Below are 24433 nucleotides of genomic sequence, written 5' to 3'. Positions count from 1 at the left end.
CCATTTTCCGAGCTATTTATTTCACAGCAGAATTTACACATCGTAGATTTTTTCTACCAAAATAGATATTTTCATGCCGGCTGTTTTAGAATGAAGCCAACTTGCACAGTAACAATAGATCAAGATGTCATTTTTTGGATGCTCTACATTTCCACATAAGCCACTTCTGTTGAGCTATCATTTGTGGCCATATCGCTTCTGAAAAAGAGCTAGAGTTCAGTGGGCCTTACCTGGTCAAATAAAAAAAGTTTAGTTTATACCTTGCCAATGCTTTATACACTCCACCAGGCAGTAATAACATGAGCAGTTCATCTGCATTAATAAAGACTGGTATTGTATTCAATCCCTCGTGGATTTTCCCCCCAGATGAAACACTTTACATTAGCATGGCACATCAAGCACAAGCCCGTCACGTGGAACTTAAGACGGGGAATAAAATCCCACGACACTCGATGCAAACAACAAAAACATCATTACATTAAAATGTTATAATTTTAATCAACATTGAAAGTAGAACCACAGTCATTAAAGTAAAGACATTATTGACAATATCAATAATATAAAAATGGTTAAAAGCAAAAGAATATTTTCCACTAATTAGGACATTTACTTCTTTCACTTCTGTTTTTTAAAACCGCCCCGGGATTTGCCGCCGGCTTTGGCTGGGCCACCATGTTTCCCGGGTTTCCCAGGTTTCCCAGGTTTTCCAGGTTTTCCAGGCTTGCCCTTCTGGAAGGACTTCTTGCTCTTGTGGTCGTGTGAAGAGTCCTTCTCGGCAGATTTCCTCTTTTCCCTGAAACGCGCAACACCAAAAATATGAGAGGTGGAAATAACAAACGTCAGCATTGGATTGTCCTATGAAAATGGACAACTATTGATTTTAAAAGGCCTACAAACTGTGTTAATGTGAAAAATTACAAGACCCCAGGTAAGGTGAAATATTTCACCATCAACAACCATGGTCAAGCCACTGCTGGATGAGGGCCTATCAAACCCAGCATCTCTTTCGATCCTGCAATGTGAATCCACCTAGCACCTGCACAAGCTGATTTAATCAAATACGCTAAATCGTTACTCGTGTTTTCATTCGCATAGCGGTAACGAAAATGGTGAAGGCACGCGTCACTGTTAGTTAGTTTTTTTTTAAGGTTTTAATCTTCGCAGGCCTATTCGAAACAAAAGGCATGCTCTTTTAAATGTGCGGCTGCTTATTATTTTTGCACCTCCTTGTGCATGACACGCACGAGGCACACGCATACAAATAAAAACGCGGCGGAAATCTCCAGACTGCCCTGCCCTCAATTACAGAAATGGATCAAGGGAGGGGGCTTTGTGTACTCCAAGAATGGGTTGCATCCGGCCAATGGGCCTAATTGACAGTAAACTGCTAGAATACTTAAGCAGGCAATGGCTTTGATGCATTGCAATTGATCCGAATGCACTTCAGCCCTTCCCCCCCCCCCGCACCTCCATCAGATAACACGCAATTCTGGGAGAAGGCGTCTGTGATTTACAAGGCCCAAACAATTCAATATCAATTATTCAAAATCTCACCCATCCTTTCTTTCCCCAAATAAACTCTAATCCTCCCGATCGTGGTCCCCACCTGGGTAGGGGGGGGCTCAATTTATCCTCCTTCCATAAACCCAGGAGCACCGAATTCGGGCTTTTGTTGCTATGCCCCCTCCCTGCGGTACGGTTTGTGCTTTGTACTGGGCTCATGTTGAGTTACAATGAAAACAAATCTCACCTACCCTGCGGACACAGGAACAAGGTTTGTTACGGTGACTAATGCCACTGGAAGCTGAATGGTTTCGCACTCTCACCCGGTGATGCTGACGACACTGGCGCTTGATCCAACCTTCTTGAGCGCCTCATTCCACTCCTTGTCGTCCCCGCGAATCACGTACCTGAACCGCCACATGCAGCAGCGTTACCGACCGACGACGAGCGATGCATTGCGGCAGCAATACGTGGCGGCTATCGCACGCTCCCTATTACACGCCACAGCGCATTCTTCCCCTACCTGGGCTCACCAGAGATACTCGAGCTAGGTAAAGTCAGAACCACACTAACTGCCCCATGTGAGATGTGGTGTGGACACATTTTCCAGATGTTGCACCCCTCACCGGGTTATATTGTTAACCCATGGCGATGTTGCTCTGTGCCGCATGTGTATTTCAGGAAGTATTTGCGAACGCAGATGAGCTCAACAACGACGACCACTGCTTGTGCCTCGGCTACAATCCAGGACTTCGTGACCAATACACGTACAGCCCTTTTTCCCCCAACCACCGATGGAACATGCCATGTGGCTTGACCCATTTCCTCTCCTACTTCTCGATGCTGGTCAGGGCGGTTTGGTAATGGTGGGGAGCGCAGACTGTTTCAGCATACCCACACAGGTCAAGAATTATATTTTGCTGTGCTGCCTATTGCTGACAACACAGACATGTAGCAGTCAACAACACCTGTCTGATGGCATGGTGGGTCACCCATCCAAGCACTATCCCCAGGCTGAACCATAATTAAATTTCGCAATCTAAGAATGGGTGTATTCTGTCACGTTTCTCACAAGCCTAGTTAGATACAATGCCATTGAATTGCCCAGGAAAGCCACAACCATTGTAAATACTCGTTTTGTATTGGGATGCTGTGGCGAGTCCATTAATGTTGGCCATGTGGCAGGAAACCAAAGTACCGAGAGAAAAGGCACACACACAAATGTGGAAACACTCAAAAGCTCTGAACAAACGCAAGAACACATTGGTGCTGGTCTGCCATCTTCCCGGCACAAGCCTATATACAACATCTGTTATTTCCCAGGTATTCTGTCATTTCCCAGTACCAACCAGGCTGAAACTCTGCTTAGCCTCTGAGCTCTGACAAGCTCGGGCGCGCATTCAGGCGATTCTAATCGACCCTCTGATTGACCACGGTACGAAGCAATGAAATACCAGCTCCGAGGAGCAGAGCTGCAAAGGCAATCGAACAAACCGTCATTCATTTTGTGGACCTACTCTGTGAGGTTCATGTCCTTTATTTGGACCAAGTCCTTCTTGTGCTTCTCTGCAAACTCCTTGGCTGCGTCCTCCTGTAAAATAAAACACACAACACGCCAAAACATCACACCAGTTGATATTTACTGTTTCGCACGCCCTACATTTTTGACGGACAGGCCATCGTGATGAAATGGTATTTTTTACCAGGTCCTCGGCCAGGGATTTGACTGTAGGCTCCATCACCACCTCCTTGACCTTTGTCATCTGCTCCTCGATGGCTGTCTCCTGGATGGCGGTGAATACCTGGCAAGAAGACCAGGGTTAGCAAAGGAGAACGCAATCTCATCCACAATAAGGAGGGGGGGGCGGGGGGAGGGAACACCATCTACACCTTCATCAATATCACTGTGCGATTCATTTAATCAATTAATCGCTTCAAAGCCATTTGTCTGTGTAGAACATGCTTTGATTCACTCAACCGTTCACCACTGATTAGTTAAAGTGCCCCATTTATTTATTATCTGATTAAATATTTCTTGTTATGCTACAATGCTGGGACTGTGCTTTATCTGAGAGCCTCACCGGTGCTGCATTCATCACTGGGGAAGCGATCGCTCTTATGGGCGAATAAAACGCCACTTCTAAACCATTCATCTCGCTTAAATAATTTAATGAATTTAATGAATAATAAATATACAGATGCACAGACAAAGACGGAGGAACAGATATCGACACACAAAACACACGCACGGCGGTACACACACACAAATGTCAGTTAGGGCTACTAGGTAGCGTTTCACGGTTATGCTGTACAGCCCTCCGATGCAATTTCAGGTTGTACCAGGTGTTATTTCAGGTTTTCTCCCAAAGGGACAATTTTACAAAATCGGCTGTCCTACATTTGACACCAACAGCAGCCGACAACTCTAAACAATTGAGACTGAGCTGCTCAATTCAGCCCCTGAATAAGCTTCGAGCACGCGGGGAAAAAACGTTGGACATCGTGCCGATCGAAACACGCGGTGTACAAACCGAAGACACCGGAGAGAACACAGAGAGGCAGAAGGGAAAAGGGTGATTTTTCTCGAGAACCTGCACGGCCTTGCGCATGATGCGGTTGAAAAGCCCCATAAGTTGGCTGACGGGAAGGTCAATCTCCTTCTCCAGCTGCTCGACAGCCTTGTGCTGCAGCCCGACGCCCAGCAGCAGAGCCTGTGTGGTCGGCAACGCGATAACAAGACCTGTCAGCGGCTCCTCTGTGGACGTTGCGAACTTCATAACGGTAAATGTGCGCTCTGGCATTTCTGTGCAAATGCAGACACAAAGACTCCTAACAATAGGAGTCGGGTGATTTACAGTCATGGGGTCGGTCATTTGCGGACCAAAAAGAAAAAAGAATAAAGCTGGGTATTGTACAATTAAAAAAACTATGATACAGTCTATTGTGTATAGGGTACACAGTCCCTTAGTCAATAATACAAATATCAACTTATAACACCCCGCACAATGCTCGCTCACTCTCGTCAAGAGAATACAACTCAAGAGGCACGAGGAGGAACCACAGACAAGCAGGAAAGCAGCCATGTGATGAGCCGCTGCAAAACGTTGCCCATGCTCTGCAGTCCTCTGTATATTAAAGGTGTTACCGGCCAATGAATGAGTGCTTACGCATGGGAGGAAACTGGAGCACCAGGTGAAAACCTACTCGTGCTAGGGGGAAACACCATCCCATTTTTGCTACACTGCCTTCTCCTGGCGAGCCCACGGCGAAGGACGTTTAGCAGCGTCGGTGCTATCCGCCAACCCTCGCCCCTCCACAGCGCTGGATTACAGCCGTGCATAGCCACCAATCTACTGGCGAATGAGGAGCTCCCCACACCGTGCTGGGGTCGTGGGCTGCCGTATTTCACGACGCTGGTCAGTGTGGCAGGGGGAGCTTAAGACGCGAGAAGGTACGGTCGTATTTTTTTTTGCTGCCGACTACGTTTATTGGAAATAACCAAGGAAGAGCTGCACGAGTGAACGCCGGGGGCTCACGAGCTGGGCAGCAGACAGCGACATGTCGGGCAGCCGGTGGGTGAAGTAGAGGCGAGCGATGCCTGGCACCAGGTCCATGATGAGGTGGTAATCCACCATGTTGCGAGAGTACATCTCCAGGCGCTTGAGGTCGTACGGGCTGAAGGTCGCCTCCAACTCGGACTTGCTGAGTGCTGCCAACAGGATTTAAAGTGGCGCGCGCACCAAGCAAGCAGTCACAACCAATGCAACCCAAAGTGGCTTCAATATGCGGCAGCCAGTCGACCCGACTCAGCAGAAACTCAAAATGCGTTCGTCGACAGCGCTGACTTAAGAAGAGGAAAAATTTACATAGTCTGCTATGTTATGGACGATGGCCTTCATTTATAGCTATGACCTTCTGGGCCATTGTCGAAAATGTCACCTATTATATACAGTAAAACCTTGGATTGCGAGAATAATTCGTTCCGAAAATGTGTTTGTAATCCAACGCACTCGTATATCAAAGCACTCGTATATCAGTTGTGATCACGTGACACTCGGCAGACAAAGCGTATACGTACTACTCGTATTTCAAGACCTCTCTCGTTTATCAAACTAATATTTATTTAAAAAATTAGCTCGTCTTGCAAAACACTCGCAGACCCAGTTACTCGCAATCCAAGGTTTTACTGTATATTTTTTCCTCTCTCTATGACAGTGTTATTAAAACATGCCGAGTTTTTGTTAATCGTGCATTTGCCTCGCTGCCAATACAATTCAAGCAAAGCAATCATAAACCAAGCGAATATATACTGGAGATTTTACTTACACGTATATAGTGTGTTTGTTTTTGTGTTCGTCAATTACAACAACTTACATTATATTTAGCGCCAAAATGCAATTGTATCTTAAGAAGCATTTAAAAATATATATTTTCTTGTTGTTGTTATAAATGTGGAGGAATTGAGATGAGGGGCGGGGGGGGGGGGGGCAGTTGGGCCCGATTGGGCCGCTTGGGCCTCGGATGGGGCGGATGGGGTAGGACAAGACATATAGAGAGAGCGCAACACTACGACGCAGCCAATGAAGAATCAAGTGGGGGCAGGGGGGTGGGCTCAGCACCAACAACGATGAGCCCTAGTAGACAGCTGGGGCAGTCAGGGCAGTACAAAAGCATCCCAAGGAATTCTCACTAACAAGTCCCATTAATGATTATTTTTTTAGTCTTCAGGATGCGGGGAGTGTTTGTTATTGGACATCGACACCCCGTGCAGCAGGGGTACCCACCTTGAGCCGGTTTCTCTTTCACGTTACGGTTCTGCAGGATGTTGAGAGAGACGGCTGGCAGGAAGCCGCTGAACTGGTATGAAAGCAGCGTCACGAACCGCCGTCGGAAGTCTGCAGCGACCGTAACAGTGGGGGGCAGGACGGTCGTAAGTAAAAAAAAGACACGGAGATATACAGCACGGTGGTCCCAGCAATAACCACGATGAATAACAACGAGCGTCCACATACTGACAGATATACGACGTAACGTATTAACACTTTGGCACAATGAGTTCAAATCACTGGCGGCGATTAGGCTTGACAGTCGCACCTTTCCAGTACGCCGCGAGCCAGTTTTCGGGCCTCTCCATCTGCTCGTCCTCATTCAGCACTTTAAGCATGATGCACGAGTGTTCTCCCGTCAAGTCGTTCTGCAAGAACATCAGCGTGTGCAATAACAATAAAGCAACACAGACGCGTTTATTTTACTCGAAATTTAGTAGGTCGACTAAAAATTGACGCTTTGCTAGATAATCAAAGTGTTCCCCCCATCCCCCCACCCCGACTATTTGCATGCCTGGAGTGCAGAAACCACAATACCTTGCTGAGCTGGTCAAAGAGCATAAACCATCACGCTTCTGTAGCCGTCTGAACGCCACCGGAGCTATGCACTTTTAAATCTAGATTGAAAACGAATTTCTCTAGAACTTATTTTTTTGCTTATAGTTTGTTGCCCTTCCCCCGCACCTCCAATTAGCACGGTTGGCTACGTACGCCGAGAAAGAAGATCAACATACGTGCATACACACAAAATGCGCGGCGCGAGGACAGGAGGTGAGAGAAAGCCTCGTTCACTTACGGGGGTCTGCCGCAGGTAAACGGGGGTGAAGCCCGATCGCTTCCAAAACCTTTGGATCGCACAGTGAACAAAGCGCATTTTGTAACACACACACACACATACACCGCAGAAGACATTATTAACCTTAAGTGCAATGCTACATTATGGCAATTTTAGGGCAATCATCATGGGTAATCTTCGCCCGCAATGGACGCTGCACAATGTTTTTGCAGTCTCTAGACAGACCTGTCACTCAATGTCTTTTCCGCAGAGGGGTCACACCACAGCTGCTTTGAGTAAAAACGCATTGTCGATTGCTGGCAACGATTGCCCTAAAACGCCCGGGGGGGTGCATCGTGGCCTTGAGTGAAAAAAGAAAATAGAAATCAAGAAATCCCAGGACAACATTTTATATTTACTATCCATTCAAGAGCCTTTCAAAAAGCAGGTTCTCCTCGGTACGCTAAAATTATTCATCTCCAATTAAGGCTTTTTATCACCTCCCCTAAGGTTTTGATTGCCAATGGCCAGAGGCGTCTGTCGCGGGCGCCGTGAGGCGGCAAGGCGCTTGGGGGAAGGCCTTACTTGAGCAGCTGCGGCGTGAGGCCGAACGAGACGCCCAGGTAGTCAAGCCTCTCGGTAGGACGCTCGCTGAGCTTGTGCAGGAGTGGTGGAAGGTCTCTCCTGGGCGTCAACGTCTCCTCCAGCAGCCCCACCGCCTGCACCAACCACATCACCGCCACCACAGTCACCGTCATTCATAGCCGGCTATCAAAGTCGACTCTTATAAATGAATCGCTGTCCATTGCGGTGAAAGCAGCCTCAGGAAACTGGATCCTCACGTCGCTGGCGATGGAGGAGATATGGCCCTGTGTCTGCGACGCCGTCTCGTCCAGGCACGGGAACTTCCCTTCGTAATACATCTGCAGGAGACGCAGAGCCCGGCTGCCATATCCCATCTGCAAGCGGCGGAATCGGGAGAGGGGAACAAGCCCAGTGCACAAGTCATTAGGACAATCGCCAGCGATACATTTAGCCACCGACACAGCACAACTCAATTACAGTGCCCTTTTTCGCGCAGCGGTAAGAGTCGAATACGTTTGTTCTACATCGCAGGAGAAACACCGTTTCCTGATTTGTCACAATATTGTGCGAACCAAATATCCACACGCAGCAGAGTTAGACGCCCACAACAGCATTACTGGTGTAACGTTAAGGCACTTTGTCGACTGTGATTGAACGATTTCATTGCATGGCTGCAGCATCGGCTTACCCCTTGGTAGTCTGGGTGGACAGCGATCCTCACTATTCTTCCCCCAGACAAGCTCCCAAAGTCAGGGTCTTGGAACTGCATTCATTGGAAGGCAGAAGTTATCAAATAACACCCACAAAAGCTGCATACAATTTTTCTCAACATATGCAAACGGATTAAATATTCACCGACCGTTAACCTGTTATAAAGTGAAAAGTCTTTCAACATTTTTAAGAGTGAGATTTAGAGTGTAAACGATGGCAATTTTAAAAGGGTTTGGCAGCAACCATCGCCCAATACTGTTTTTGTTAATGGCCAAGGATGCTGCCAGGTTGTAAAGAAATTACAGTTGCATCACAAATGTGAAAGAAAAAAAACACATTGGGAATAAACAAATTTGGCTCGCAGAATAAGCATCGCTGGCCAAACATTTCCACGAGCCGGTAACAAAAAGGACAATCCAAACTACGCTGCACGGAGCCTTACCTGCTCCGAAATCGTCCATGGGATAAGGTCTCCCGCTGCTCGCTTGCCCCGCGCCAAGCTGCTCATTATGGACTGCTGCGAGATTTCACCCTCTAGGCAAACCTATAAAAACATTACGCAGATTGCACGGCACCATCAAAGCCAGCAGCCCACTGAGGGGGGCCCCACTCACAGTTAATTCTTTCGACATTACGCAAAGCCGGGCAAAATACGACGCAGCTCTCTTCAAACTTTTAAATGCGTGTGTGTACAGCCACTGCGGTAATTCCACTGCGTAGGTTTTCACGGTTGTGCTGCACATAGCCTTCCAATGTGTTTTCGGGCAAAAATTCACGTAGTTCCGAATGATGTCTGACATTTTACTGCGTTTACCTTGGAGCTTCTTGTGGAACTTAAAATTAATACAGTTCCTGAAGAAGGCTCTCGGCACATGGAGGAGAATGTCGGGCATCATGCCGAATGAGAATGGGTAACAACCCAAAAACACATTTGTGAAAAAGCCACTAAAAATGATCAACCAATGTGAGAAATTCAAGTGTACGGGGATGCTATATATGGTCCTACTGGTGGCCCTAAGAACTCTTTAAGGCCAACTGCAAAGCTGTGAATGCCTGACTGAGTTTTCTCTATGTATGAACTTCCTAGCATGAAGAGATGTATTTTGGCCAGTAGATAGTCGATCAACTGTGCTGTTGAACACACATTTCGCAAGAAAGTCATGCAAGGGGAATTAACTTCTATGGTACAAGGGTTACAGGTTGCCGCGAGGCTACCTTGTGTTCTGCAGAGGGCAGTGCAGCAAATCCAGTGTTGTCATTTACCTCCACATTCACAAGTCTTTGCTCCCCGTCCTCACCAACCCGCATTGACCAGCGTGGGCGTGGGAGTGCCTTTTATCCAGCAGCGGACTGACAAAAGGGCTGTGCATGTACTCGTGACAAGAAAGGGGAAATGTGGAAACCCTAACGGTGCCCGAGTGCCCAGGGAGGGCAATGCAGGGATGATCCGCACCCAGAATGGCATGGTTGGCTACGTACGGTGCGAAAGAAATTCAACATACATACATACATACGGCCCATCTGCAGTGCGAGCACGGCACCTGAATGACGGCCAAGACCTCTGGCAGGGCGTTCTGAGTGGCCTGCACTGGCGGCAGCAGGCAGAAGAGATGGTGCGCGGGCGCGTCGGAGAGCATCTGCAGGTCGTTTGGCGAATTCTGGGGGCAGAGAAGAACAAGTAGTGCACCTGAGACCTAACACGTGTTGGCACACAGTGGCGGTAAATACTTCCACTGGGAGCCCACCTTCAGGCATGCCCTCAGGGTTAACACTGAACCCTCAGAATAGCACACTTGTGGCCTTTCTTTCTCCATTTCTCTTCCGCCGTCTCCTGGGGAGTTTGCTCCACACATCAGTGCCGTAGGTGACTTCCCATTGATCATGTGCAACAGCAGGAGCTAAGGCGTCTTCTTGAGAACCATCTGTCTTTAAATCTTTAAAATCCTCATCCCCTCCAGCTAAACTTTAATTTACAACACTCCGCCTGCCTCTGGAGGAATGGCTCCATTTCAAAGAGAAGCCAGTTTATAGCCTCCTTTTGCCGGTATTTTGCCTCCAATACATGTTAATGCATCATTCTGATTTGCCGTCCCAAAGGAAAAAGATAAGCAAAATTAAATATTAATTGCAGGCGTAAATACACAAAAAATAAATAATGCACGCATAATTTACTGGGTCCATGCGGAAAGGCCTTTTTCCCCCAGAATGTCTCACGTTGTGTATTTTTTTTATTTGCCACCACCATTGTTGTTGAATAGCACTATCATGATAAATAATGATAAAGTGGCTGAATGGACATGCATACCTTGTAATGTGAGGCTACGTAGAGAGACATTAGCCTATGCAGGAAAGCCTCCGATGCTTTGTGATAGCAGAACAGCGTGTCACGGTTCACATAGTAACTGTAGCTTCAAGTCAAGGAAAGCCACAACAAACCAAAAACAGACTTCCCCGGCCAACACTCACTCACCCGGAAGAACCAAAAGGTGCATACGAACTAAAGCATTTGTAAGAGCTGCCCTAATGCACAACTCAATGTTAGCCTGGGGCGAAGCAAGAGAAAGGAACACGAGATGGAAAGTGAAAACTACTTTGCCTTAAAGTACTGGCAGTTCACGCACAATGACGAATGTCAGGACCACATGGGGAATGTTTCTTTACGAACTGTTACACCGGCAAATGGATTCCCCCCCCCCAACCCCCCAAAACCAGAGGGCAACAACATTTTCACTGCGACGAAGAAAAAGCCATCTGAGAAATTGCACACCGTGAAACGGGTGTTGAAATGTTGAGAACGAGCGCCTAAGAAATTCTGTTTACGGACGGTTACAACATTCAATGACACCACAGCATTTAACAGCAGCATTGAGATCGGATACAGGTCACAAGTGTCAGGGACAGGGCATCCCACGGACACACGCTGGATGTTGAGGCAGTCGAGACACAGCAGGTCGTTCAGCCATTTCTCCACGGGATCTCCGGGCGCGTAGCGAATCGACTCGTCCAACGTGACTTCGTGGAGGGTCCGTGCTGCAAAAACGAAAGCCCGTCATGGCAGAATGCACAACCTGGAAAATGCACACATCTCTTCTCCGCAATTCGCCGCCACTTAAGCAAGTCATGCAAGGGCACAAGGGTTATACGTTGCTGCAAGGCTACCTTTGTGCGCTGCAGAGGGACATTTCAGCATAGCCAGTGTTGTACTTTACCTCTGTGCTCACAGGTCTGTTCTTCCTGCCCTCACCAACCCGCACTGACCAGCGTGGTGTGGGAGTGCCTTTATCCAGCAGTAGACTGACAAAAGGGCTGTACGTGACAAGCAGGGGGATGTGTAAACCCTAACCTGCACAACAACAACAACAACGTCGCAACCCGACTTTTAATTGGTGGGTTCACACACAAAACGTACCTGACGCGAGCTTGCTCACGGCTGTGTTCTTGTTTTCCGCCTTCATTGTCACCTGGCTCTGGGAGCTCTGCTGTCTCAGCTGCTGGATCAACTTGAGCGAGAGGGAGCGACCAGTGCCTTCGTACCTGGCCAGAACAAGCGGCAATAAGACGCACGGACCTTGCACTCGGTGTCCGGCTAAAGAGCGGCATCGTTCTCACCCTACACCGGTTCTTATTGGCAAGCCCTTAACAGCCAGGATGTTGGAGCCTTTTGCTTACGGAGAGATGATTCTGGACATTCGAATTACCTTTAGCAGGCCACGCATGAACACTCGCCTGTGGACCATCCAATATTGGAGTAGATAATAACGTCTGCGTCCACCGATTATAAAGAGGTTTTTGCAGTGACACGGGTGACCGAGCATGCTAAATTTAGAAACGGAAGTTTCTAGTAGTAGTTTTTTACTCTTTAAACTGGTACAAAACTGACACCTTGATACAAGGCATCATGTTTGCAATAACCACAACACAAGCAGCCAAAATGTAAACAAAAAGAAACAACTCTGATAATGTATGCACTGTCCTTGAAGTTGATTGGTCCACACCCGAGACAGCTTTTCTTAGAGCCTAGTCCCCATTGGTGTTGGACCAGATGACGCCAAAAGGCGTACAACTCAAAGACAGCGCACTATCAGAGTATTGAGAGCTCGGGGTAAGCATTTACACTATGAGACCTCCTTTACCAGAGGCAAAATATAGTAGTAGGTTTTTACCCTTTAAACTGGTACAAAACTGACACCTTTATACAAGGCATCATGTTTGCAATAACCACAACACAAGCAGCCACTGGTAAAGGAGGTCTCATAGTGGAATTTTCTAGGTCGAAAATATTTCAGTTCAGTACCTGATTCGTATGGCTAAAATAGTGACGGGTAACATTTGCGGCCCGTTTTGCAGTGGTGGGCCCAATGTGGCCAAATTAAATTAATTTGCAGGGAAGGATATATTTTTAGCAATTCTGCCTTACATAAAAAGGAACCAACCAATATCGGGGGGAGGGGGGGGATACCGACTGTAAAAATAACTGGCGAAGAAACAACACTCACCCGTTAATGGTAGACGCCATGAAGACCAGGTATGGGCCGAGTAGGCTCTTAACAAGCGGAAGAGGAATGGCAGCTGCCTCGTCAATCACCACCAGTTCTGCTTGGCCCAGTTTGGCTGCGTCCCCAGGATGGATGTACTGCCGACAGCAAGTCGAAAAGCTTTAACCTCAGCAAGCCCAAATGGATTCAAAACAACTTAATCAACTGGCTCAGTGAGAGCAGAGCGGCACTCCTGCAAATACCTGGATGGTCTGCCTGTGTTCTTTGTAGACGTTGACTCTCACAATAGCTTTGTTGAACTCCGGGTTGGTGGACTGAATGATCTCATAATCCAAGTGTTCCTGCAAATGGTCAGGTAATATTATAAACATTGGAATTTTCCCTGAATGTTAATGAACGTGAGCATTTTCATTTAAGGAAAAGTTGAGATTCATTTCAAAAGGTAAACCTTTATCATATGAAGAATAAATCAGAGATATCGTGTGCATTTTTTTTTTCTTTACAGCAATGTGTCATTAGAGATCTGAAAGTGACATTGAAAGTTATACTGAACAATATCACCCTGGGCAAATCCCCGCTCACCCACAACTCTCACCTGGTACTGCAAGGCATCAAAGCCCTTGAAGAGAAACTCAAACAGCGTGTGCAGGTTGTCTGGGCTTGGCGAGGTCACAAAGATGTTGGAATACCTGTTGACGAGACAACAGACGTTGACAATAATGCAAATAACGCAAAGTCGATATTACAGTACAATGTCCTATAACCTACTCACTGGGCACCGGGATATAGGCAGATATGTAAAACAGTTGTTTACGTGAATATATAGAGAACATTTTAATTGCACTATGCACAGATTGGTTATTGGACAAATACAAAGCGCACACCGCTTTAAACATTAGGGAAAATGCCTGACTGCTTTACAAGTATGCAAATGTGCATAATGTTGAGCTCACATGGCTAAGTGTGAAAATGTCGCATTTGTGAACGGACAAAAACATTACATTTACGCCACAAGCAAATACTGCACTGGGTGCACTGGAGCTGCTCGCATGGTCAGGGTGGATACGTGACGGTCGGATGTGCGACACTGCAGCGTACTATGCAGCGGCCCAAATTGTCACAAAACAATTTTGTGCGCGCGAAGGTAGAGGTGCAGCCATAGGTGGTGGGGGGGGGGGGGGGGGGGAGAGCCTCACCCGAAGGCCACGGCACTGGCGATGGCCAAACCCATGGCGGCGGACTTCCCCCGACCACGAGCGGCCGTCAGGGCTACAGTGCTGCGCAGCGTCTTCTCCGAGATGGCCTCGATGAACTTCAGGACTGCCTTCGCCTGCAACGGCAGCAGCAGCAGCAAGAAAAACGTGGATATCTCGCTTTCTTGACACTTTTCGAAGAGGGTTGAAAAGCGTTAAAGGATCGTCTATGCTCCACTCGCCTATAACGTGAGGTCATACACAATAAGTCTCTTTCAGACGAGCCACAATATATTAAAGCATAAAATAGTTTTCCTATACGGGATCTTACCCAAAAAGAAAACTGGTCAAATTGAAGAGAGGGTTTTCCCTATAACTCAGCAATAAATAACAAAGTGCTAAAGGGAGAGCCTTTTCGGCCAAGGCGATGACGTCACATGCCGTGTGTGCCTCGACTCCCCATTACGTAACAACGTCGGATGTCATCTTGTGCGGGTTTTATATGTAATGTTATGTTTGCTATTCAAATACTTCCGTGTTTGTTTATAGAAGCTATGCATGTACATGATCTTTCTTCCTTGTACAACATTTTTTAACATAAGTAGGTTGTTACTAAATACTGTTTGGGGGGAAATGCATATGAGCAAATGGGAGAGACAATTTAATTGTGACTTTCAGTCTCAAAAGGTTTCTTTCAGTTTCATTTAAAATATGCGAGTACTTGCTCCTTTGAAAGAAGGATAGGAAACTGACCACGGCTGGAAGTCACCGCAAAAATAAATGCTGCTTTGCAGTCATGGCTTCATCGCGTAAAAGGCCTTACCTGATTAAGCGTTTTGCAGCTGCTGACCAACACACCCACAGGCTGGGTGTCTTGAAGAGACTCCTTCAGGTCACCGAGTTCAATTTCACTTGGGCTCAGGCTTTCATCCTAAACACATGATGGACATAAAGCCACGCATTTACTTTATTCTGTACAGAGCCAGGTTGCTGTGCTACTCGTTAAGAGTTGGTGCATGGTCTGACAGAATTGCAAGGGCAGTTGTCTGCGTTTTTCTTTTTTTATCACCGTTTCTGAGCACAGTTCCAAAGGCCCAAAACACCAAGCGACCAGCAACAAACAGCTCGATTTGAAGGTGTAATAGACGACAATTGAAGGTGTGTGCGGAAGCATGCCTGTGGCTTTGGAGGCAGAGGACTGATGGAGAGGGTGTGGGTCGACAAGGGAAGGATATTCAGCTGGTCGTCGATCACCATGCATGTCTTGCACGAGGCCAAAGACAAGATGAATCTAAGAGGCAGCATTAATGTATTATTCATTGGAATTTTACACATTTAAAAAACACTTTTCCCAAATTACATTACAAGTGTGCAGCTGGCATCGTGCCATGCGACAAATACATTTTTACACGTACATTTTTCTTATTCAGAACCCAGCATCATTCAGTTAAAACCGATTTCTTAAAAAGTCGAACAGCTGTCATTTAGCCAAATTAAATAACAAAAACAAATTTAACGCGATGGGTTGTTTTTTTGGCCAGTCCTCGGCGACTGGGCCGAGGACCATAAAATCATTACGCTTGGGAAAGTCGGCTTAATCACAGGTGTCTCTGCCTGGATTTCAGCCAGATTGTCAGTGATGCGAGCCAAGTGCTCGGACCCGAGACACTAGGCTCTATCTGGCTCACACACGTTAATGGGTGCACGGTTGGCTACGTATGTTGGTGTGAAAGGAGTTCAACACAGATACATACGTATATACGTCCTGCATATTGTTTTAACCCTGGTGAATGTGTACGTCCACCAGCGTGCATGAGCAAAGACACATATCCCCTGTGTAGCCTGAACAGACTGTTAGGGCAAGTGCTGTTAGCGAGCACCTATGAAGGCTGGTACGGCAACACAAGGGGGTGGGCGGCCAGCACCACGCCCGGCCGATTTTGTCTCCCCAGTGGCGATGTTTACACACCACACACTAATTTGAGGCTGAGTCGACCTAAGCAAGGCCCATGACCGGTTCAGATAGTCGTCACTGTTGTTGGCCGTGAGCGGGAATCGAACTCCGATTGCCGGGTTTGTAGCGCAGCGCGCTAACCGCTACATTATGAGCACACACACATGCATGTATTCTCAGCTCAAGTTCACTTGGCACATTCATAGACAAATCAGTGCACAAACAAGATTTTGCAGCTGTGTCATGACGTGAGTGTATAGATGATTGGAGTCAAGTTTCGTAGCAAAGAACGTTCATGGAAGTTTATTTTTTACCATAAATAGTATTTTTTTGGGGGTCATTATACAAAGCGGAAGTTAAAGCAAACAGATGCAATATTCCACTCGTCAACAGATTTTTCTATAAGTTCATAAATTACACCAACATTATTTTGAGATAAAAATTACACTTTTTACATGTTATTTTAAAAGTTAAAATGTGGCTTTAGTTACACTGCACATAGAAATAAAAAAATTCCATGACCATAAAAAAGACATTACCTCTCATTGAATCTTCCGACCACATCTTGATGCGACTCCGTCCTAAACCGAGTGTGGACATCCTGCACAATTACATGCACATCTATTAGTGTTGCATAAGTTTATATCAACAATTTACAAAAACGTATCACCTCATGTGCCCAATATCTTCAGACCTCAGAATATAAGCAGGGTTAAGCCGAGCATGTACTTGGATGGAAGACGGTCTGGAAATAGTTGGTGTTGAAAACTTGAGTTGCAAGGTGACCAGGAAATTACAAAAGAGAAAAAATATAGTCCTAAAGCTACCTGTGCAGAGCATTGAGTGCTATAGCATGCATGTGTTTTCTTTGTCGACTCTGGTTTCCTCTCGCATACATGAATGGTATTTGCTAAATCTCCAAATGCAGCACACTCCCCTGAAAAGGTAGAGTCTCAGTGAGTCACTCCTGAGTTAAGTGCATCGTCGTGATTACCATTTATCGATTGTTATTAGTGCCTTACCATGGTCATGGTGTACAGTTGCTTGAGTGAGTTCATTGTCCTGAGCAAGATGACAGCAAGTCCTCCACCCTCGACCGTTTCAATCGTTCTGGCCAACAGATTTGGTGTCATCGCCTCAAAATCCTGCAAATGAAACGACACAGAAGGCAAGGCCGTCGTAATTTGGGAAAATAAAACATTGATACGTTTACATTGTTACATCTGTATATGCTCAGGTTGACATTATATTCTTGGTTCTTTCGGTAAAGTCACGTAGAATGGAAATAATAAAATAATAAAAATAAAACATAATAAAATAATTCTCACGACGTTTCGGCCACAACGCAAGCAGCCGTCCTCAGGTGAAGAACAGGTCTGTCGGAAAGACAGCGTCTGAAATTCAGACGCTGTCTTTCTGACGTGAGAATTATTTTATTACGTTTTATTTTTATTATTTTATTATGTCCCTTCTACGTGACTTTACCGAAAGAACCAAGAAGATGAATCCCTGCAGTCACGAAAGCTTTAAATCGAAACCAAGATATACATTATAACTCCATAGGCTCTCGGGATTGTGCTGTAGAAGCGCTCTGATGTGTTATTAGGCTGTACCGTGTTTTTTTTGGCATGAAATTCAAAAACATTTTGGCCAACACGCTGGGAGATGCTCCCCCAGAACGTGCAGCGAAATGTTTAACATCATAACGAACAACATGCAGAACCCGAAAACACATCGACGAGCTTCTGCATCCCACTCACCTGCAGCACGCACATGCCAAAGGTATTTCCCAAAATCTTGTGCGTCTCGTTGTAGTAGCAGTATCGGATGTTGGTCGCTGCCACGAACAGTTCAAATGGATCATCGTGCTTCACATCCAGCGTTCCTGTCTGCAGTTTCTTCTGAAGCTGGCGCATCCTCTTTTTCCGGTGGCTGCACAACAAAGGTGTAATACTCGTTGAAAATGATGGTCTCCTTCAGCGCAAATATGGAATGCTACTTAGATACGAGCAAAAGCAATCCCAAGAACAAGATGTCCTCACCAACACTCTTTACCCTCTCAGGGTAAGAGCACATTTATAGAATGCTGCATTTTTAGCTTCAAGATATCAAATGGAATTATTTTTTTACATTGGTTGAAATCTTTTTGTTTTTATTCACAAGAGGAGCAGTGGGCCAGAGGTTTGCACACATTGCTCCAAGAACCTGGCGACATGAGTTTGATTCCCTGTCACTGCTAGCGTCAGTCAGAAATATTCAGCACTCGGGTCCTCCCTTAACAACCGCGTACTGACCAGCGGTAAAGTTCGATTAAATAACCCCCCATGACTGGCAAGCGACAGGGAAGCCTACATCCAGAAGTGATTGGATTAAGAAAGGGATGTCCGCTATTATGTTTCAATTAGTAAAGGGAGAGTAAAATGTAGAGGCGATAACACCAAGCGCAGACACGTAAGACAACTGATGACAATGTATCCGGTACATGCTTCACTGGAGAATTGTTACCTGCTGAAACCCAGCTCTTTCTTGTAGCACCACAGCACTGATGGGCGGGCTTTGACCGCAGCCTTTGACAACATGTGATGTAAAATAACAACCTACACAAAATAACACATGACAAAAAAGGTAATCATTTTCTTGTTAGGATAGATTGTTTTTCTTACAATTCAGCTGTGCACATGTGTGACATATGTAGACCACCACGCTGGCGAGTCATGTTGTGAATTCACAAATTACTTACCTGGTCTTTTCCCTTGTCTCCCACAACCACAAAGAGGGTTCTGTACTTCTGGCTGAATCCATTCTCTATCAGAACTCGGATGCGGTTGTCCACCTTTTTGCGAGACATCCTTGAGGCCTAAGACGGCAAAAGACACGTGTGATGAGGAGGCTGCAGCCCGTTATGCACAATGGCTCTTTAACCCAGTGCAAAACCTTAAGTTATTGTACATGTGTTGCATTTATAACTTATCACTTATTCAATCCAATACCCCCGTCACATCGATGGCAGGAGCACACTGATATTACTGACATTACATGTTGTCCTTCCCCCGCATCTCCGACGAGCACGGTTGGCTACGTATGGTGTGAAAGAAGTTCAACATACACACAATGCTTGTATAGAACCTCCCCCGAGTACACGCAACATTAAAACAGATCACAAACTACCGAGTGCTCCGTTATCTCTTCAAATCTCAAATGACGTACTGTAACACTAACGAGTATGGTGATAATCACTGACAGGCCAGACCTTGCTAAAGTCTGAAGTGGTGCAGTCCTACTTAAATTCCGCAGGAAAATATTGATCCAGAAGGTCCAATGGGCTGCTGTATCATGTTTTACGTGCTGAGAAACATGTGTTATTTTATAATAGTCACGCACATTCAAGCCCGCCTTGCAATGTCAAGATGAATTGGCTCTCGTCTAATAAAAGTATTTAACCGCACTTATAGGTACAGTACAAACTCGAGAATCGCCTGGTTTAAATAGAGCGGCAAACCCCTAACCCGACCATAACGTAGTACGCACAAACCGAATGTCAGCTACCTGCGGCTCTTTAGGGATTGCTTCGGGACGTCATTTATTACGGAGCATCTCGTATTCACGTGCACTGCGGCTCTTGAAATATTGAGTTGTGTTTTCTTTACCCAATTCGTAAAAACAATGGCTATTCTTGTTCTTTTGGTTTACAATCCCTGGCATAACCGTACATTCTAACAGTAACAGTACAAGGCGTGTGTGTTGAAGTTCCTTCGCACCGTACGGAACCAACCATGCTAATTGGAAAGGCTTTAGAAACTGCGGGGCCAGGGAAGAAATGCGACTCACATCACCTACTATCGCTGCAATTCACAACCCCATGGGGGTAATCACAGAGGCAAACATAGTGAGCATACCTGTCAACCTCTGATCACTGCCTTACTTATTAGACCAATTCAGACCTCATAGGTCACCCCGTGCCCTTATAAATATCAACGTTCATCCTATGAAGTCCCATCACAATGGAGAAACACAAACACATATACAAAATGTGCCCGTATTGAAACAGCTATACCGCTCTATGGACTTGCAAACTCAATTTCCCCCGTACTAGAATACGGGGTGAACCCGTATGGGTTTATACGGTATGGTACTATATACTACTATAATACTACACAACTGTCAACCCCCTCCTTATCAGTACCTACCTTATAACAGACCAATTCAAACCATATTGGTCACTGCGTTCCCTTATGAATCTCAACGACCATCCCACAAAGGGAGAAACACGGATAACTTTAGACGCTTTTGTTGCTGCCCGTATTGAAACGACTGTACCGCCGCATGGACCTGCAAACTCTATCCCCCCCCCCCCCCCCCATATAAAAATACGCGGTTTAAACCTCGTGTGTTGACCCGATACGCGTTATAAGTTGTATCGCCTTACCGTGGTGGGCGATGCACGCACGTGGTTGCTGATGCTGCTGCTGGGCACTTGGCGGCACAGGCCACCACGTGTTGTGCGCGGAGCTAACGAAGGACCCCAGCCCCTCCCCCTTCCCCCGGGCTGCACGCGGAAGTAAAAAAAAACCCAACGTGGCCGTAGGCGTCCGGTGTGCTCGCCGTGCTGCCTGAAATAGTAGAAGAAAAACAGCAAATATATATTTAAAAAAAATAAAACTCACCGTTGTGACATAGTTTTTCAGATGAGATGTGGGTTTTTTTTTGTTAACCTCCAACTCTCGAGTTTGCATTTAATTGAGTGCGTTTTTAAATATCAATTTAACCACAAATAAAAGTTAGTTTTTAGCAAAAGGAGGTTATGTATAATTCCTAACACGTTATGCAATAACTGCTATTCCGTGGGCGTATTATAAGACAGACAAGGAAGAAAAACCATGCATACGCATGCGTGGTTATACACTTATATAGTATTTACGTTATACTGGCAGTAAACTCCTGGTTACACCAGCCCACAGGGGATGATTGTGTCCGTCCGTCGTGTAGGGAGGGGCTGGGTGGGGAGGGGCTGGGTGGCGAGGGGAGGGGCTGGGTGGGGAGGGTGGGGCTGGGCGGGGGGTGGGAGGGGAGGGTGGAGCTGGGTGGGGAGGGGAGGGTGGGGCTAGGTGGGGAGGGGCTGGGTGGGGAGGGAAGGGTGGGGGGGGAAGGGTGGGGCTGGGTGGTGGGTGATGGGGCTGGGTGGGGAGGGGCTGGTCACCCCGTGGTGCCCTTATAAAACTCAACGTTTAACCTACTCACGCCGGCTTGTGCTCGCCCTCACAGTTGGGCATATTTGCGGAATGCACCACGCCGCCGTTGACCCTGGCCATTGACCGAGCAACCCAACGTTCCTACCAGCTCCCTCCGCAGGAATGTGTTACAACGTGTTTGCACTCAGGCGTTCCGTGGGTATTAGCAGTAGAGAAATGGCAGTAGCCAAAGCATAACGCGTTTGCATATTTGCTCATAATAATGATTTACCTTCTGGATATGCAAGACAACGCGTAATCAGATTATTTGCTGCTGATGCTGCTGCGGATGGCAGTGGTGCACAAAGCACAATGAACAAAACCCGAGCACATTCGTCAATGACGGTGCTTCAAAAGTATATAATAGACGACGTTTCGGGCAATGGCCCTCTCCATGTGCTCTAAAGAGGGCAATTGCCCGTTGCGTATTGTATGTCTAGCTTTCTATATGTCTAGATTTTTGTTGTCGTAAGGCAGTGTTCATAATAGAGGGTTTTTTTGGAGTTAGATCGCATAAATATATAAATGTGTCGTTAAACCCGCCACCACCCGACACAGCCAACTAGTAAGGGTTGTCACGTAAACAGAACGTGGCCAATTCGTCACTAGTACAGCACTACACCGGTGTGTTGGAGAGCCAAGCTACAACAATTACAATCTGTAATTACAACTATCTTCATCAGACAGCCAGGTTTTAACGATACATTAATATATTTACGCGATCTAACCCCAAAAAAAACCCTCTGCTATGGATGATATTAAACTCAGGCAGTGATGTTGACGAATGCTGGGTGTGTCTGTGCAATGAGCTCGTCATGCCTCTGAGCAGTGCTTTCACGCCATCCAGTGGCAACATCCAAGCATTGCCTGTTCAAACCTGCAGTGTGGCAATCACTACAGCAGAATACATAAACAACATCCCGAGTGTCTTCCACAATGTTGTGGCTTCGATGTTGTTGGCCCTTACTAATTCATTCTGCAGGGCACATTTTTACTTTCCACCAGCCACCCTTAACATGTATACACGGCGTTAGTAATACATCCTCACGCGTTTTGTATTCTCAAACCCATTCTGTGCTGTCATCATCAGCCAGTATTTATCCCCTGCTGGATGATTGACACTTCAACAGCGAACACAATGCCCGTATAAACAGGCCAAGTACGTGTCAACCAGCTAGTACTTGCATGTATGATACATGCACAGCCTTTTTTATTCATTACTATTCATAGCCACGTGTCAGAGGAGTACGTAAACTGAAAGTGGTAGCCAAATTAACACTGCAATGTTGCCATGTTTACCCACGCATTTTATGACGACCACGATTGAATACTAAAGTGGTCTCCCAAAAGTACATCCATCACGCATACCGTTATCCATGCAAACGTGCAGATAAAAAGAGTAATTTCGCTGGAAGTGGTGAGACGTATTCTATTAACCGTGTTTACCATTGCTTCTTTGTGCAGTTAATAATCACAATAGAAGAATGTGTGGATTACTGTCGATTAATGAATTCACCAATTCCCACGTCTATAATAGTGCAGATAGGTGTCAATAATAGAATACATTTCTAAATAGACCGTTTTTTTACAAAGCAATTATGGCACAGAACATCACAATAAATTAAGTGTTGGCCAAGGAGAGGAAAAACTCAGAAGTAAGACTATTTAGAGCAACGAAAGCCAGAGGCAATACATGCGCCTTGAGGCGGGGATTAAACACCACCGTTGTTTCCGAATTATGCAATTCTACTATGATTGTTTTTTTTTATAATTTAAAATGTCTTTATGGTACATGTACTAAGTTAGGTTTTGCAGATTTTCTTTTTGTCATAATCCCCTGTGAAGAAACGTAATTTGTGCTTTATATTTTAAGTTGCATTTTTTTCCTGTGCTCATGTTATACGTGTGTTCTTCTTCTTGTATGTAACCTATGTCTTTCTTGCCAAAGACTCTTAATCCCATAAAATATTTGTTGACATACAACGTCCTTTGGAAACAAATAATCGGCCAAATCCAACACGACGTATCAAGGTTTTGTAACACGAACCACAGCAATGAATTATATTTTAAAGTATATATTGCCAGAGGTGAAAGACACGATCGTAAACATGGACACTTACGGAATTAAATTAGCATTATAAAGGTTAACATTCAAAGTGTAACATATACCCAATGTTCGTGGTCCTTTCGGTTACGTCACGTAGATAAAAAATAAACTTAAATTTTAAAAATCTATTAAAATTTAAAATATTTTGTATTTACATTTATTGTAATTATTTTTTTTCTTTAATTAAATTAGTATTTTCTATCTACGTGACTTTACCGAAAGAACCAAGAATATGAAATCCTGCAGTCACGAAAGTTTTAAGTCTAAATATACCCAGTGGTACACTTAAAGAGACGTCAAAGAGAGCATACGTTTCAGGAAACAAACGTAACCTTTTTTAACAATGTACAGTATTCAGGATCCACACCTCTGTAAAAAAAAGGCAAGGGTGACAGCGTGGCAGTAAACACAATATAACAAAGATCCATAATAGAGGTTTTCGGGTGAGATCGCGTAATTATGTGTCGTTAAACCCGCCACCACCCAACAGCCAATTCGTAATGTTTGCCACGTAAACAAAACATACCAATTCAGCACACCGGTGTATTGGAAAGATAGAACACCATTACAAACATAGAATAACATTCACGTGAGTGTAATTTAAATGCGTTTTTCAACACGAACATTACATTACAAGGCCTCATTGGAAAATACCAGTAATGTATTCATATTAATTGTGCATTACGTTACTGGATATCTATAACCTGATTATAATACTGCACTGCAATATACTATGCAACACAATAATCTTAACACATCCGTCAATAACAGTGGCCTTAAAAAGTAAAATTATATCATACAGGCAAAGTTTCAGGACCCCACTTTTTAAAACCGTGTTTTATTCTTCCTAATCATACCAACGTCGTCCCTCTTTGGCTCTTTATTTCCCCATGAAGTTATTCCTTCCTTTAATACTTTTCTCTTTTTCACGCAAGGCGCATTGGTACGTCATCGCGAAAGGCACCCTTACAAGTTGCACGTGAAGTATACTTTGTTGCACCACTGAATATCCACAACGCATTATCACCGAATAAACATCGTTCTCTATGCCGCGA

General features: G+C 45.5%; 1 protein-coding gene across 1 annotated transcript; it reads right to left on the bottom strand.

Moving 5' to 3' along the window:
- On the bottom strand, nucleotides 1-20564 carry NAT10 (N-acetyltransferase 10). Its single transcript, XM_061564427.1, has 29 exons — nucleotides 20470-20564; nucleotides 18784-18900; nucleotides 18549-18640; nucleotides 17804-17975; nucleotides 17066-17188; nucleotides 16583-16644; nucleotides 15266-15380; nucleotides 14913-15020; nucleotides 14093-14226; nucleotides 13492-13585; nucleotides 13139-13237; nucleotides 12897-13033; nucleotides 11810-11934; nucleotides 11280-11430; nucleotides 10706-10802; nucleotides 9942-10058; nucleotides 8843-8944; nucleotides 8378-8452; nucleotides 7947-8063; nucleotides 7690-7823; nucleotides 7126-7174; nucleotides 6598-6697; nucleotides 6288-6398; nucleotides 5040-5212; nucleotides 4095-4214; nucleotides 3207-3305; nucleotides 3021-3094; nucleotides 1827-1910; nucleotides 1-793 (listed from the first exon to the last, which is right to left on the bottom strand). Exons 2-29 carry the CDS (start codon nucleotides 18889-18891, stop codon nucleotides 616-618), a joined length of 3150 nt encoding a protein of 1049 aa, XP_061420411.1. The 5' UTR covers nucleotides 18892-18900; nucleotides 20470-20564; the 3' UTR covers nucleotides 1-615.
- Nucleotides 20565-24433: the final 3869 nt, after the last annotated feature.

Source organism: Lethenteron reissneri, chromosome 33 (assembly GCF_015708825.2).
Source record: "Lethenteron reissneri isolate LAM-NWPU_2019-01 chromosome 33, ASM1570882v1, whole genome shotgun sequence".
Taxonomy (NCBI): domain Eukaryota; kingdom Metazoa; phylum Chordata; class Hyperoartia; order Petromyzontiformes; family Petromyzontidae; genus Lethenteron; species Lethenteron reissneri.
The sequence above is the reverse complement of the archived record's forward strand: the minus strand, read 5'-3'. Positions and strand labels throughout refer to the sequence as shown.

Excerpts from the sequence above, each read along its gene's own strand:
- NAT10 (XM_061564427.1), bottom strand. The coding sequence starts at position 18,891 with ATGTCTCGCAAAAAGGTGGACAACCGCATCCGAGTTCTGATAGAGAAT. Across the intron at positions 16,645-17,065 it reads AACTGTACACCATGACCATG|GATGTCCACACTCGGTTTAG; the intron begins GTAAGGCACTAA and ends GTAATTGTGCAG. Across the intron at positions 4,215-5,039 it reads CGCTGTCTGCTGCCCAGCTC|GCTCTGCTGCTGGGCGTCGG; the intron begins GTGAGCCCCCGG and ends CCGACCACACAG.